We start from the raw sequence: 16360 nt of genomic DNA on the forward strand, positions 1-16360 counted from the left end.
TCCTTCCCTCTCTGCCTCATATCCCTCCTTTTTCCCTCTTTCCCCTACAGTACCCCACCAACAGAGTAGATTCTTAGTTGGAAAGAACACAAAATACACCTCCATCGTAACTTAGCAAAGCAGTTAATACATAATAATCACTCAACTGATAACTTGTCAGACAATGGGGATGGGAGGTGACTATAAAGTCACATGAGCTTTGAGTATAAAAGCCAAGGAAGCAGACTAAGGGGAAGGCTAGGCGTTTTAAATCTCCTCAATGAAGTGTATGTCAGTTGCTTTGAATGTCTATTTGTGTCTCTAGAGACCAGGTTTTAGGTCTTTAAAAGAAAATATTATTTGTATTATTTAACAATACCAAATACCCAATAGATAATACCAGTCTTCTTGTGGTTTACAGAAAAACAAAACCAATATGTATACTCATAAAAGTATTAAGTGTGTTAATAAACTATCTGTAATATTAAAAAATTTTAACACTTTTCCTTTGCTGTGAAAATTCTGTGCCAAAAAAAAGAGTCAAGTTATAATATAAGGTATCAGTAAGAAAACCGATACCTGGATTCACAGTTATTTAAACACATGTATTCCACTTAGCTGTAATCTGTCTTAGAACTTCCTGGTCCTTGGCTATCTAGACAGAATGGGTCTAATGGTCAAAGCATTCATTTATTCATTCCTTTGCACCTATTTACCAAAGGAGTTTAAAAGGGCATATCGTCTAGGGATTTAAACAGTTATTTTGCAAAAGTTTTAGGAGAGTTTAACATCATAAGACAGAATGGTAGTATTTATTTGGAAAGGGATCTTAGAGATAACCTAACAAAAAACGCATTGTATATGAGGAAAGAAGTGTACGTATTAAGAGACTGATACAAAGGTATTTAGGCCAATAAGGACCACTGTTTTGTATTCAGAGGTGCATATATTTATAAACCTGGGGATATTTTAAAGTATTTATTACTTTAGTATTTTAAAGACTTTTCAAATTATTCATTTTTTTAACTACAAAAATAGTGAAATTAACTTTTTTTTTTTGGTACCAGGGATCGAACTCTGGACCTTGTGCTTGTGAGGTAGGCAGCGGCACCACTGAGCTAAATCCCCAGGCCGTGAAACTAATTTTAGGTAATTATCATTAAAGAAAAAGTAGATCCAAAGAACAGGATGTATAATTCTTACATATTGTAAAAATTTCAAATAAATATAATATTCTCTGGCTATATATGGCTATGAACATCAGAAATATAAACAGTAGTATGTTCTTCTCTTGAATAGCCTTAAAAGAATATGTATCTTTCATATATAAATTTCTTCTAAAGATTTTGTTAATCTCATCCTAAAACATGACCTTTATTTATTCATTCAATATTAAGAAAATATACTGATGCTGCCCTCAAGGAATGAACTACCAGTTCAGTAAGATAAGAACATGTACAGTAGTTTAGCTTATCTCAAAAGATTACCACTTTCAATATTATCATTTATTTATTTGGTGAGTATTCATTCAACATCTAGTCAAGCAAACTAAGCCTTTTTTAGGGATGAGTGGGGTAGGGATGAAAAAAGAAGATGTACCATGTACATGTATCAACTCCCCACGATAAGAGTAATCATTATGTACTGCTGAAATTACTAAAAATAATAATAAAAAAACTTTGATAATTACAATTTTTTCCTCCTGGTACAGTACTGGGGATGGAATGCCGAGACTTCACACTGATCTATAACCCCAGTCCTTTAAAAAATTTTAATTTCCAGACAGGGTCTTGCTAACTTGCTATGCTGCCCAGGCTGGGGTCAATCTTCCTGCCTCAGCCTCCCAGAGCACTGGAATTATAGGTATGCACCACCACGCGTGGCTTGACAACTGCAAAATTAAGAAATTAAGCCAGATTATACTATTCAGATGGTCTATTTTACAAAAGATTTCTTTGGAAAATACAGTAGAAAATAAAGAAAACTTTAGCACCTGTCCTGCCCTAGTAGAATCCATAACCTGCGAAGACAAACATGTATGTGCATAAATACACAGCAGCTCTAGCTATGAAGATTAAACACAAAAGCACCTTTGTTTTTCTCTGACATGTCTTCATCCATATTTTCTTCAAACTCTTGACTCATAGGAACAAATCTGAAGGACTTGTAGGAAATAATCATTAGACTGTTCCCATTGGACTCAATGGCAGCGTAATGTGGCACTGACTTTCCACGAAGAACATCACGCTTAGTAATTTCATATTTTACATTATCTGTAAGAAAATAAAGTATGTATGTATTTATTTATTTACTGGTACCGGGGATTGAACTCGGGACCTTATGCTTGTGAGCAGGTGGCAGAACCACTGAACTAAATCCCTGGCCCGAAAATAGAGTATTTTAGAACAAAACATTACAATTAATGAGTATTAATTTTAAGTATTCTAAATGCATTACTAAAAGGCATGTATTATTGTCTTTTCATAAGAATAAAAATTTTACAATCTCATTTTCCATAAATAAATCGCTATTTTAAAATATTCAGTCTTATAAAATCTACTGTCCAATGTGATGGCCATTGGCCACAGTGGCTACTTAGTTAAAATTAAGCAAAGTTTAAAATTCAACTTCTCCGGCAAACTAGTCACATTTCAACTGCTCAATAGCCATATATGGCTAGTAGCTATCATATGTAGTGAGCGACACACATACACATAAAATGTGTCCATCTCGCACAAGTTTCTAGTGGATAGTAGAACTCTGGATATTCAAAGTGACTGACTTACCTAAAATATCACCCTCAAATAGCATTTATAATTTTAAAGATATAAACAATTAAGTATATCCCCCAAATTTGCTAAATTAACTAAATTTACTCTCCAGTGAAGACAGGATTTTTTTTGTTGTTTTAAATATTTTCACCTGAGTCCATGTCTTTACTTATACTGTTACTCTGTAAAGTGGGTTGTATTTGTAAGCTTCAAACTGAGTAAAGTCAACCCAGTATTATATTGTTATGAATTAAATATAATAATATAATTTGTTCTAAAACATTTGCCATGGTTTGTACTTTACCCATATTCACACATGCCATTCATATATATTTAAGAACAGGCTAGTAATTTCATGGAGGAACAAAAACTATACTTCCTCTACAGATACACACAGGATAAAGAGTCCTATGAACATGCAAACTTAGGCACTTTACATTTTATAGAAGGACTTTTCTCAACATATGTGGGACAGACAGTAATAGGTCTTAAACAAAGGACTCGATTAAATACGTTAGGAAATTCTGGGTTAAAATTAAATTCTCTTTTTACTCAAGTTTTTTTAGAAACTACTATGCTTAAAGTGTAAAAGGGATGTTTATTGTATATACATGTTTTCAATTTCAATTGACTACAATATATAATTAGTTCAGTGTTTCATTCAACAAAATCTGGAAAGAGAAATGAGGAGGGTAGGGAATGCAGTTCAGTGCAAAGGCCCTGGGCTCAATCCCCAGTATGCCAAAAAAAGGAGGTAACAATTATATTAATAACAGCTAAGGGGGAAAGAGAACAAGATATTGAGAATGATGAAGGGAACCATAAAGAGAAGAGATGTTTCTACAATTACAATCTTGGAAGAAAAAAAGACATAAATCTATCTGTCTAGGTGAGGTGGGGAAACAAAGATGAAGATGAGGTGATCAACTCAAAGTAGACCAATGCTGTATTCGAAGGCAATTTGTTGAGATACTGTGTACTGTGCTAAAATACAGAACTAAGTGTCTTGGGAAAAGGGAAAAGGAATACACATGATGATTTCTCCTATTTCTGATTCATGTTTTTTTTTCTGATTCATGTTTTTAATTTTAAAAATTCAATCTTTCTATTTTCTATAGTAGGAATATGCAAATCATGGCTCATGAGCCAAAGCTGAATTGAGATCTATTTTTGTATTGAATGTGAGTTACGAATTTTATTTTTAAATGGTTAAAAGTCAAAAGAATATTTAAATATGGATAAAATTCATGTAACATTCAAATGTCAACATCCATAGCCAAACTGTTATTGGAACACAGCTATACTCATTCTTGTATGGATTGTCAGTGGCTGCTTCTGTACCACAGTGACATAGTTAAAAGGCTGTGACACAGACTGTATGTTTACCATCTGGTCTTTTGCAGAAAAACTTTCCAATGCTTAACTAAAGTGTTAAGTTATTGTGTTCCTCCACAGATGAAACTAAGCCCTGGGAAGAACAAATAAATCATACTGAATACCTAAAGAACAAATCTAAGAAATTTAATCAGCTTACTGATGATTTGCATATCTGTAAGTACACAGATATTCTCTTGGTGGCAGAGGTTATTTCAGAATTAAAGGAAAAGATCTCTTAGAAAAATATTGATATCCTTTCTTAAATTATAAACTAGCTGTATTCCAAGAAAATATTTTTCCGTAGTGATGAATAAGTTAATTTAGTAAGCTAATAAAAACTACTGAGAAAGAGCAGAGTCATCATTGAAAAAAAGCTCCACTGGCTCTCAATTATGGAAAAAAAGAAAAACACTTGGAGAGTCAGTAAGAACTAAAGAAAGGCCAAGGACATGCTCTCACCGTTACAGAAACCCTAATTAATACACGAGAGAGTAATTTTTAATGTAAGTTAAAAGTATGACAGGTTCAAGTGGCCCTACTCTCAGGCCTTTTTTACATATGGAGTCACACTAGGTGAGAAAAGAAACAGCTTTGTGAAGGGTAGAAGCAAAAGGCAAAGCTCAGTGAAATAAAAGTATTTCCATCTCAGTATTCTTATTTATTTACATTTAAATTACATGATAGTTTATCATTCATTTACAGTTGGTTTTATGTATATATGATTCTTGTGTGTAGATTCCTGTCTATATTAAAAATATACATACTAAGGTCTTTATATAAGTCAGACATCAGGACAAACTACAGATAATCATCCTACTTGGAGGAGCAGGTGCTAGAATCATAACACAAAGCCTAAGAAAAAGCAAAGAGCATTTACAGGGATAGCCTTGTATTTCAAAGCCTAGCAAATGATGGTACCACTAGAAATTCAGAATTTCACTTTATTTTACCTTTATTTTTCTTACTGACAGTGACCCATTCCAAAGAAACATAGAAACCACTTCCTTTCATATCCGATTCCTCTTTCTCTATTCGAAGAAGTAGGGTAGCTATCGAATGATCTTCAGCTTTTAGCAAAGAGATACTGTGAATTATGATGAAAGGATTCCCAAGTTCTTCACTGAACACAATCTACAAAATAATTAGATGTACAAAAATGTACATTTACATGAACAGATAGTACAGGAACAATACATAAAATCCTGACAATAAAATTATTTTGAATACTATTTATTAGAAAGAATTAAAAAATAAAAGGAGCATTTAAATATAGGCTGCATTTACATAAATATTCCTCGAAGAAAGAACTTTAAAAGAATATGTATTTGTAAAACAGAGAAAAAAAACAGATCAGTAATCCCGGTTTAAAAACAAAGAAAATTACAGGGCATCCAAACAGTATCTAAAGGAGAAAAAGGACTTAAAAGTAATCTTCTAGAAAAGAGTTATGAAGGGGAAAAAGTGTTGTACACTGAAAGAAAGGACACAGGCAGGTCAATGTTCATTTCTCCATCTTTTCCCCTGTCTCATACATGATTTATTTCTCCTTTCTTCGTCTTAGAGTCTAGACACTGAGTGCAAGTGTACATGGCTGTAGAGGTAAGCTTTTTTCCTATCGTTTTCATTTGTTTTTATTTTCTAGAAGTTTTCAAAGAAAATAAAAGGCATCAGAAAACAAATCACTAAAACTTTCTTAATGTAAAACCAAAAAAGCACACTTACATTTAAAAGATAATTCAACAAATTCTAAAATACAATCAAGATGTTCTCCCCACCCCAAGCAAATCTAAAGACACACAGAATCCTACCAAATTATTTTTTATACCATAAACACAAGATCTAAAGGACTATTAAATTTTTATTAAAACATTAATTAGAAGTTTTAAGACTGATTCATAAACACAACTTCTAAATAAATGAAAACATGAACAGTTGAAAAGAAAATCTAACTAAAAAGGTCAGCGCTTTCTAAATCTGTATGGAGAAGTTTCATATATCTCTTCCTACTTAAAAGCATAATAAAGAAAATTGAGCTATGTCATCAATTTCTCTGTTTGAGCACTTCTGCTCAAGTTGTTTAAATAGTAGTCCTTTCATAAACACACACACACACACACACACACACACTCAAATACTCAAAACCAAGATGACAGATGAAGACAGTTTTAAATAGGTTGACGGAGTTTCGCTTATGTTTGGGGGTTAGTGGAAACTAAAGGCAAGAAGAGAAAATGATAAATTTTGGCAGGTACAAGCAGCTAGTTTATTGCTTCCTTTTTCTTCCTTCCATAAGTAGTTAGAAATGGAATGAGGCTAGAGAAAGAGATGACTAAACTTGTAAAAACTGTCACACAAAGACCCTTAGTAGTCTCCTTTATTTTTTTTATGAAAACAGGGAGACAGATCTTTTGTAAATGAAAAGGGGATCTGAGGCTCCTAGTCTCAACAAGCCTATCATCTCAACTATGACACTGTTGCTATCTAGCACCTGTATTATATTAGCGGTGACACATCTCGAGAGTAGGCAGTCTTCTCTCCTTTAATTTCTTTTTCTACATTTTAATCATTGCCACCATCATTGCCCTCCTTATACCTTAGCATGCCCTTTAATCACACCCACCTTTAGCTTCCTTTTTATTAAACCAATTCCCCCAAAGTCTTAAAACTTTTCTGAATTGTTCCTTAACATGACCAGTATTCTACAGTATCCCTTTTCCCTCAATTAATGCCAAATTTCCATTCTCCTTCCATTGCCCCAAGTACCCAAAACCTTTTATCAACTGAAAATGTCTCAGAAGGATGCTTATTTTATTACAGCAGTATATAGTACAAAGGGCACAAGATAGACTTAAATTTTTTTTGAGGGGGAGTACTGGGGATCGAACTCAGGACCCTGTGCTTGCGAGGCAGATGGTGGCACCACTGAGCTAAATCCCCGGCCTCTAGACTTAAATTTTTAAGTGATTATAAAAAATTACTGAAGGTCTAATGTATGCTAAGGAAACATATAACAGAAACCAAAAGAATTATGAATCCATATGTACCTCTTCTAGTTGATTCTGTGGTTATGAGCTGACTCTGACGCTGTAGTCAGCTGTTTTTAAGCTGATAGTAAGCTGAGTCAGTTTGTTTCTTCCTGCTCAAAACCAACAGAATTCTCGGAGTACAATAATAAATTCTCATTTATATTTCTCATATCCATCATTCTCAAAACCCTTTCCTATTGTTCAAATATCTAAACCTGAAACACATCACAGTGTCTCAATTTTTTTTTAAAGCTAATACTGGAGGTCAGAGTAGAAAACGCCAGAATATCGAATGAATATTTGAAACTGTGAATTCAAGGCCTCTTATTTATTTTATTTTATTTTTATTTTTATTTTTTTGGTATTGGTACCATAAATCGAAGTCAGAGCCTCACGTTTGCCAGGCAGGCTCTGTGCAACTGAACGACATCCTTGGCCCCAAGACCTCTTTTATTTTTTTTAATTTTTTCTTTTTTTGGTACCGGGGATCAAACTCGGGACCTTGAGCTTACAAGACAGGCAGCAGAAACACTGAGCTAAATCTCCAGCCCCCAAGACCTCTTTTAAACAAGCAATTATTATGACTATTTATTGTGTGTTTTGAACATATTACAACTTGATAGCATAGCATTTCGTAAAACTTGGTAAAATAGGTAAGGTCTCCTTGGTTTTTCTCAAATAATTAAAGCCCTTGTATTTAATAACAACTCTTGATTTGATAAAAATATTTTTATAACATCTCAAAATACTAAATTTATACTTATTTACCCAAATTAAAAATTAATGCTGAGATTTAGATAGCAGCAGCACTACATGTATTTATTAGTATAATTTAAAAGAGCTAAAATATTAAGTCATTTGATAACTCATTATCATTTTCTTCTTTCAAAAACAGGCTTTGGAAAAGCTAATTCCTTGTTATTAGCATTAAAATCCTGACTATCCCCTCTTAGATTTTATACTGTAACATAAGGGAACATTCTGGTAAACAATCTGAGCAGTACAAATATATGAGGAAACCTAACATGAATGTAGAGAAGAAAAAGATAGCAATGTTAGCTTTTGTCAATTCTGCTTCAGGGAGAGGAGGCAATCTCAATGCTCATGGCAGGGATTTATACACATAAAACACTCAGTATGGTATCTGCAAAAATATAAATGTTTAACTCTTGACAACGGCACTGATCCTAGATCAAAACAGGAATGGTGAACACCTGTTTTCTAAAAGGTATATCTCATAAATTTATTACAGATATAGAATGTTATATGAGAAAAATCAAAAGGGCACATGTAGACTGCCCTTGAAAGTGTTATTAAAATAAATAAAGTCTAATTTGCATATGCTTTCTGGACTTTGTATAAAAAGAAAAAAAATACCACTCACCTCCCATTTTTCAGAAGCACTACTTCCACGTTCTCCTGTTCCAATGACATACAATCTTCCAGTTCCATCTGACAAGGTAACCCAGGTCGATGACGTGAAATGCATAGATGCACAAAGGCGACTGTCATATACTGTCAAATCTGCAGGAAGTCTAAATACCTCTCGTGGTTTTCCTAATGCAGTGTCCTAAAAAGAAACCAAACATTATGAGTGATTCCCTTCCTCTTCCAGGATCCACACACACACATGATGTAGTGTAATAGTTTCTCTTTTAGTCAAATTCCACCACCTCTGAGTATAAGCTGTACTAATAATTTACTCCTAGTGAATTACATATGGCAGACAGGATAGATGGTATGTAAACTCAAGGCCTGTAAACCATCAAACACTTTCATCTTCTTCCTTGCTCTCTTTCTTGGATCACATGCTCTAAGTGAAAGTAGCTGCCATGTTGTAAAGATGGACAAGTAGCTCTCAGAAGAGCCCATATAGGGAGGAACTGAGGGCTCTGGCCAATATCCAGCACCCTATGAGTAAGATATTTTTAGAAATGTATCCTGGGGGCCTAATCAAGCCTTCAAATGACTGCAATCCTAGCTGTCATCATAAGCTCACGAGAATTCCTGAGCCTAACCACCCACTTAAACAACTCCGAGTTCTGACTACAGAAACTGAGAAATAAGTCACTAATTTCTCAAGTTGTTATACAGCAATAGATAATATTATTAAGTAATCTGATTTTCTTTCTCTTAATTGTAGAGTTAATGATCAGTATTTTAATTCACTAGTTATAAATACCTCATTATGTTCTAAAAGCCTACACAGACATCAGCTTGCAGTATGAAATCTCTACATTTATACTACTAGAAACTTAGGTTTTTGTTTACAAATTTTTAATCATGTCTGTACCCTTATAATTTAAAGCTATGAGGTGGGTTACATCGTTAAAATGTTTTAGAAGGAAACATATCAAAAGGCTTACTAGTCAGGAAATAAGCTTCTTTACATAAACCAAATTGAGCTTGAAATGACAATTTTTTTTCTTTTTTGTGGTTCACGTTTTACTTGTAGTTAAGATTTTCTTATAGAGCAAAAGTCATCCTTGATTTCTATTATTTCATTCCTTGCTCCTAGAACTGTTTGGATCTATAGACATATTAAGAAAGTTTAATAAATATGTAATATCTTCAGTCACAAGTTCTTTAGCAACCCATTCTTTTTAAAACATCCAATTTAATTTTCTTTAAAACACCATTTCTTCTTTTACTAATTTGCACAATATTGAATTAAATATTAAATATAAAATAGCAAGCACAGCCAGCACAGTTTTAAAGAAACACCTAATCTAAGTATTAATAATCTAAACTAAACTAATAAGAAACAGAATTGTATCAACATAGTGCTGAGTAACCTATCAGCAGTAAACATTAAATTTACTGTGGTCTCCAGTTTACATGTTTTAAAGTAAAAATAAAAAATATCAGTTAATCCAGCTATTAAATGGAGGTCAGTTACGAAAAATTTTGCCAGAGGCTGATGTCTGAACCAGCATGAAGAACATGATGTGGTATTTCTACTTACTGAGAAGAAACGGACTAGTCAACAAATGATACTGGGATACTAGACAACCTCTGGGAAAAAGTTATATTTAATATCTTCCTCTCACCATACTCAGAAATATTCCATACCAGATAATATCTAAATGTGTTAAAAGAATAGTAACATAGCTTTGTTAGAAGATAAGTATTTTTATCATTTCATGGTGTTAATACTTTCCTATGTATAAATAAAAAATAATTTAGGCTACAAAGAGAAAAACATTTGTCACAAACACAAAATAAGAATCTATAACATATATATATATATATATATATATATATAAACAGTCCTTAAAATAAGAAATACGCAAGGTTCTGAGTTTGACCCCGATACCAAAAAAAAAAAAAAAAAAAATACGCATCCATCAAAATGTTTAAACAGGTAAAGAAGACGAACAGGAAAATTATAGTTACTTTTTTTTTTAAAGGCCAAATTTACTAGTTAAAAAAAAAAAATTAAAATAAGATTCCCCCATTAGCCAGAAAAAAAAAATCTTAGACTAGTAATGTTTTTTCTTGACTCAAGTACCTTGCTGGTAAGAGTAGAAATATATACAGCCTTTAAGAGGTGATAATAAATCAAGTTTTATAATGTCTTAAATACACTTTGATACAATTCCTCTTGTAGGAATTTATAAAAATACTTGCATATATACAAAAAGTTGCATGTCATAGAAATGCTCATTTCAGCTATGCAAATGTAAGATTGCAGCAATAAAAACTAGGGCATAACCATGTTGTTTCATCAGCTGAGGAACAAGGAAAAAGGCAGCCCTGACATTGTGAAGCCAGCCTAGTAGTATCCGCCAAGTCTGGGTTTTACTGTAAACTAGCATGGCACTAACAGGATTGCTGTACCGAACATAAACAATTTACAGAACATATATTGTGACTATGATGGAATAAGACAAAAACAGTATAACTCCATAATGATCTCTGAACACAGATGAAACATGAACATCTTCACAACTACAATTATGACTCTCAATATGAGCAACTGAAGCTTCCTTGCTAATTACAGTCTGAACCTGTCTTACCTTTTCTTCTAGATTGATGCTTACTAAGATAGACACCAAAGAATAACCGAGTTTCTTACTGTATCTACTCAAGTTCCACTTTCTTAAACCCTCCCCCATCAACTACCTAATGCAAGCCAGCCCAATTCTTACTATCACTGCTTCCAAGCCTTTTGCTATGGCACCCTGTGGGTTCCTTTATGGTGCACATTATCCCTGCTGCAAAAAGTAATAAATCCAATTTGTTCAAACACAGAGGTGTGCCTGGTGTCTTTGTCTGGAAAGTACTGGCAGGGAAACAGAACATCTCTATGCAATACCAAATGAATGTTAAAATACACTGAAGTAGGCTTATATTGCTGACTGAAAAACCCACAAGAAACAAAAAAGATCAACAAGATAGTAGCTAAAAAAGAAAGATGCAGAATGTTTGATATAGGCTGAAGTAAACACTGTGATATGTCAGCACACAGTAAGGTGCAGACAGACACATGCTGACTTGGTAATATTTACCATCATGAAGGAAAATAGGATTGGAGGATGACTGGTGATAGGGAGAGCAGGAGTAAAAGTACATTTTCTCTGCTTCAAATACGCATTTTTTTTATACTGACCAATTTACAAGTGACATGCATATAATTTAGAAGACATTAATATGATAAAATAAAATGGGGTTCTTTCTTCAAAATAGTTGTTTCAAAGCAAAGGTCTCTAGTGGTCTACTACATGCCGCTCACTGTATTAATCTAAAGAGAACTATTAGGAGAAATGCAGGGGAAAACTTGTTAAATCACTCTTCTCCAGTTCATACACAATATAAATGTTGTAAGCCATTTTCTGTTAAATACATAGAATAATTAAGATACTCATGTATCTAATTAAGATACTCAAATGTGAAACTAAAATTAGCCTAAAACACAAAAAGAAAACATACAGCACCTCTTACCTGAGTTAGATGACTATTAAAGTGAAAGCAATCTACTGTTCCTGGTGTTTGAAATTTAATTCTCAAACAGTACATTTTAATTTTAACTGTACTATCAGCAATGAGATTTTTTCTTCTGTAAATCCTACACTAGAGCATTAATTATTTCTGAATAACCTCCACTGGTAATTTTACTAAATGTCCTCATAGTAACACCTTACATATATGATTGGATCTACAGTATCCAGAGTTCACCCATTTTCTTTCTCCTCCCCAAAAAAGACGAATGTAACTATGTTAAAGAATATTGAAAAATAATTCTGAGGTAACATTTCACAGCTTATTTTCAGGATTAAAATTTCATTGACAAATGGAACACTTACTGAATGATTATGATTATAATGTATAAGCATAATAAGTGCTTTGACTTTTGCGCTCATTTAATCATCATTTGCAACTGAAATTATTTCCCCTACTTTAAGATAAAAGGGTTCAAAAATATTAATTTGCCTGAAACCTCATTGTTAGAAGATGGTAGGGATAAGATTCAAATCTTGGTCAACCTTACTCCAAAAGTTGGTACTTTTTCCCTCTATTTCACATTTTCTACAGAAAAACATATTTTCTACATTTTTCAAAACAATTGATACTTTGGACCTGAATGCAATTTCTAGAACGCCAACTTTGAAACTATCATACTTTTTTCAGGCTATTATACAGTATTTTCAGTTAAAATTACTGAGTCAATCAGATGTAACACAAGATTCTAATGTCCATATATTACATATAAATGATATTATAAATAAAGGTACATAAGCGTTAATACCTAAGCCACATGTTTATGCCAAGAATTCAAGACCCTCACAGTTGCAGTTACAAGTAAAAAAGCTTTGAACAAAATATTTTTCTAATACATACACATTTATAACAAAGGGCCACTCAAGCTTTAAAAATTGATCAGGCAAAATTAAGTAGGGATGCCATTTACCAATATTATTACACACTGGCATTTAAAATTTTGCCCTTTTAAAAGGAAGTGATCTTTTTCTGAAGGAAAGCTTTTATCACTAATTATTATTATCTTCATTTAGAAGATAGTCTCTAGTCTCTCTTTTTCCTTCTTTTTTGCGAAACCTTGAAGACTAGGCATTTTAATCAATTACAGTTTAATGTCTTTATATAAAATGAATCTTTCAATACAATATTAAACACATAAAACACTGAGAATTGAATCCAGGGCCTTTGCACTGAGCTATTTCCCTAGTCCTGTCTCACAATATCATTAAGTTACCCAGCCCAGGCTTGAACACGCAATCCTCTTACTTCAGTCTCCCCGACTGCAGGGATTACAAGCATGCACCACCCACTGCCAGTTTTTTTTTAAAACGGTAAATAACTAGCTTCTTGATAATTAACTTAATTGTTAAAAGTAAGCTGAGATTTAGGCTTGCAGATACAGGCCTACTGCCACACAGAGCTGAACTAAAAAATAGTTCTAACTTGTCACTCCAAAACAACTTTACAAATACACGGGTTCAAATGAAACTTCCTAACAATCTCTGGATCTTAAGGAGACACCACAAGACGACATTCTTCTTCAGTAGCAGAAACAAGACAGCTTTGTAAGTAAATGGGGAAGAAAAAGACACAATAGCTTACATATTAAGACACTAAATATACTAACTTACAATGAGCCATAAAATAATATAATCAGAATTTTTTTAATTTCCTGAGATGTTTTCTTCTTAGGCAAACTTCCTCCCAAATGACATTCTCAAAAATTAAAGACTGTAAATCCACATTTAAAACGTGGAAGTACAATCCGTCTATAAAACTGCTGAATTGCTGCCACCTGCTGGCTCTAACAAAGTCAGATGAGCAAACAAAGTGTGGACTTCAAGTCCTGGGCTCTAAGCAACCTCCCACTTTAAAGTGTTTAACAAAGGTGGTCACTTGCACACCAGTACAGGATAGTGGTAACTATGCATCTGGGCCTTTGACTCCAAACAAAAAACAGACGCAAAAATGAATATCAGAATCCTGCTTTCTGCTATAAAAAGCAAACTAATCAGTTCTCCTCATTCTCCCCTTGCTCCCAACACAGAAGCTCAAAAAATAGGATGATTTCCATTCTTGATAACAGTAAAATAAGAAATAAACATGGTCTTCCTCAGTACTCCTTGTGTAGTTCCTTAATACTTGGTCACCATCAGAGCACAAACATCACCTAAGGTGCTCTGGAAAATTCAGATCCCCAATCTATGGCACATGCTGACTTGTTCCGTGAGACTCTTTGGGCATGGCATCCTGAAATAAGCTTGTGTTTGGGTCAATTATTCCAAGTGATTCTGGGAATGTGAAAATCAAAGAAGCTAAATTAATGAAGCAGAAAACAACTAAGAGAACCTAAAACATGATTCTTTAAAAATATAATCCTTTTAAAACTTGACTGAAGAAAGAAAAATACAGAAAGAGAAAAAAGAGAAAAGAGACGAATCTTATAAGTATAATGTATATTTTTATAGTAACAAATTTAACATTTAAGAGAAAATTGATGATTTCACTTAAAAATATATACTAAAAATTATCCAAGAAACAAAATTTATTGAAACTGATAACCACAGAAAAAGCTGAGGAGGTAATTAGAGATTTACTACTGAAAAGAATAACAAACCACAATATATCCAAAGAGGATATTTAACAGAGAACAGAATATTCTAATCTTTAACTGTTCGTCTTCAAAAAAAAAAAAGTCCTGTAATTCATTGAAGAAAAATAAAAAACCTTTAATCAAAATCTGATAAATATCACAAAAACCATGGACTTATAAAGACAAATGAAATGTTTTAAATAACATGTCAGAAACAGAATCCAATAACGTATCAAAAGAATACACTCTTACCAAAAAGGTTTATTCTAGGAATTTAGTATTTAGGGAATTACGGACTTCTATCATTTGGGACTTGAATGTCTCCCAAGATCCCATGGTTAAAAGCTTTGTTGCCCAGCCTGGGGCCACTGGGAAGTGGTAGAACCCATAAGAAGTAGGGCCCAGAGGAGGCGCGGAGGGCGGGGGAGACGACCATGCAATGCCCAGTCTTCTCCGTTTTGTCATCATGATGTGCTGCACTGCCATGGGCCTGAAATCAGTAAGGCCAATCCATCCCAGGCTGGAAGAACACACAATCACTAACAGTAAGCACAGGCTCTTAACGACATTTGATAAAATTTAGCAACAAATAAAACAGTAAGTACAAATGGAAACAACAAAAATGACAGGCAAACGCTATTTCCACTTTTATAAACAATGGAGAGATAAAATTATTTCCCAGTGATATAACTGTATACTTAGAAAAATCAAGGAAAACTACTGAATTATCAAATAAGGTAGCTATTAATATGACATTTTTCTATTAATAACCACCTAGAAAAGGAAATAAAATATGTTCAATTCACAATAGACTATAAAGTATTTAAAAATCAATAAAAAGAACATAAACATACTATAAAAATCTTACTTAAGAGCATAAACATAGGTCTAAATAAATAAAAAGGCATACTATGTTCTGGAGTGGGGAAAAAAAAGCCATAAAAATGCTATCTTCTCTAAATTAATAGAAATTCCCCACCCTAGCCAAGAAAAAAAAACAAAAAAACCACTGCAGGTTTATCAAAAGTTTAAAATAGACTGAATGTAGACATTAGGTCGAGCTGGGCACAGGAATAAAGGATACCATTGAATAAACACAAGAGAACCAGTAAATGCCAATATATTAAAAGATGAGAGCAAGAACTCTTTTCTGCTTGCACTGAAGAGAGCCAGGATCAGGCCGTATAATACCTCTTCAACAAGAAACTGAAGGATTCCTCTCTGGGGACGCTTGCCAATCTAAAAGATAAGACCTACAGACACCAACAACTGGGGGCATTCAACCCCACAGTGTTATTAGTGCGGGAAGAGGGAAGTTATGAGACAGGACTTTTCCCTAAAGAATCCAGTAAATTATTTTTAGAGTGCCTTATGTCTTTTCAGCTAAATAATCCAATTGCTAAACAGAGAGAACATATGACGTGTCCTTTAGATCAGTGAAGAGAATGATAACCAAGAAATAGGAAAGGCAATTTGTAGAAACCTCCAGAAATCATTCTAAATTATGCTTAAAAGTTCTAATTTTATCAGGAAACTAAATACAAATGTACATTGTTTTGAACACATTATGAATATGTATCAAGAAAGGATGCTATTTCAATGTTAAAGTCAAATCACAGAAAAGGAAAAGAAGT

At 33.3% G+C, this 16360-nt stretch overlaps 1 protein-coding gene across 1 annotated transcript in view; it reads right to left on the minus strand.

The window, feature by feature from the left end:
• The window catches only part of Nudcd1 (NudC domain containing 1), a 73939-nt gene that overhangs the window by 46647 nt on the left and 10932 nt on the right, over positions 1-16360 (minus strand). The window contains exons 3-5 of the mRNA XM_087190686.1: positions 8538-8723; positions 5078-5258; positions 2070-2252 (exon numbers count right to left, since the gene is read on the minus strand). Coding sequence (XP_087046812.1) covers positions 2070-2252; positions 5078-5258; positions 8538-8723 — 550 coding nt within the window. The remainder of the gene's footprint in view (positions 1-2069; positions 2253-5077; positions 5259-8537; positions 8724-16360) is intronic.

The sequence above is a fragment of the Heterocephalus glaber genome, unplaced genomic scaffold, assembly GCF_053883595.1.
Source record: "Heterocephalus glaber isolate CG9 unplaced genomic scaffold, H.glaber_assembly_v1.0 deba00001555, whole genome shotgun sequence".
Taxonomy (NCBI): Eukaryota; Metazoa; Chordata; class Mammalia; order Rodentia; family Bathyergidae; genus Heterocephalus; species Heterocephalus glaber.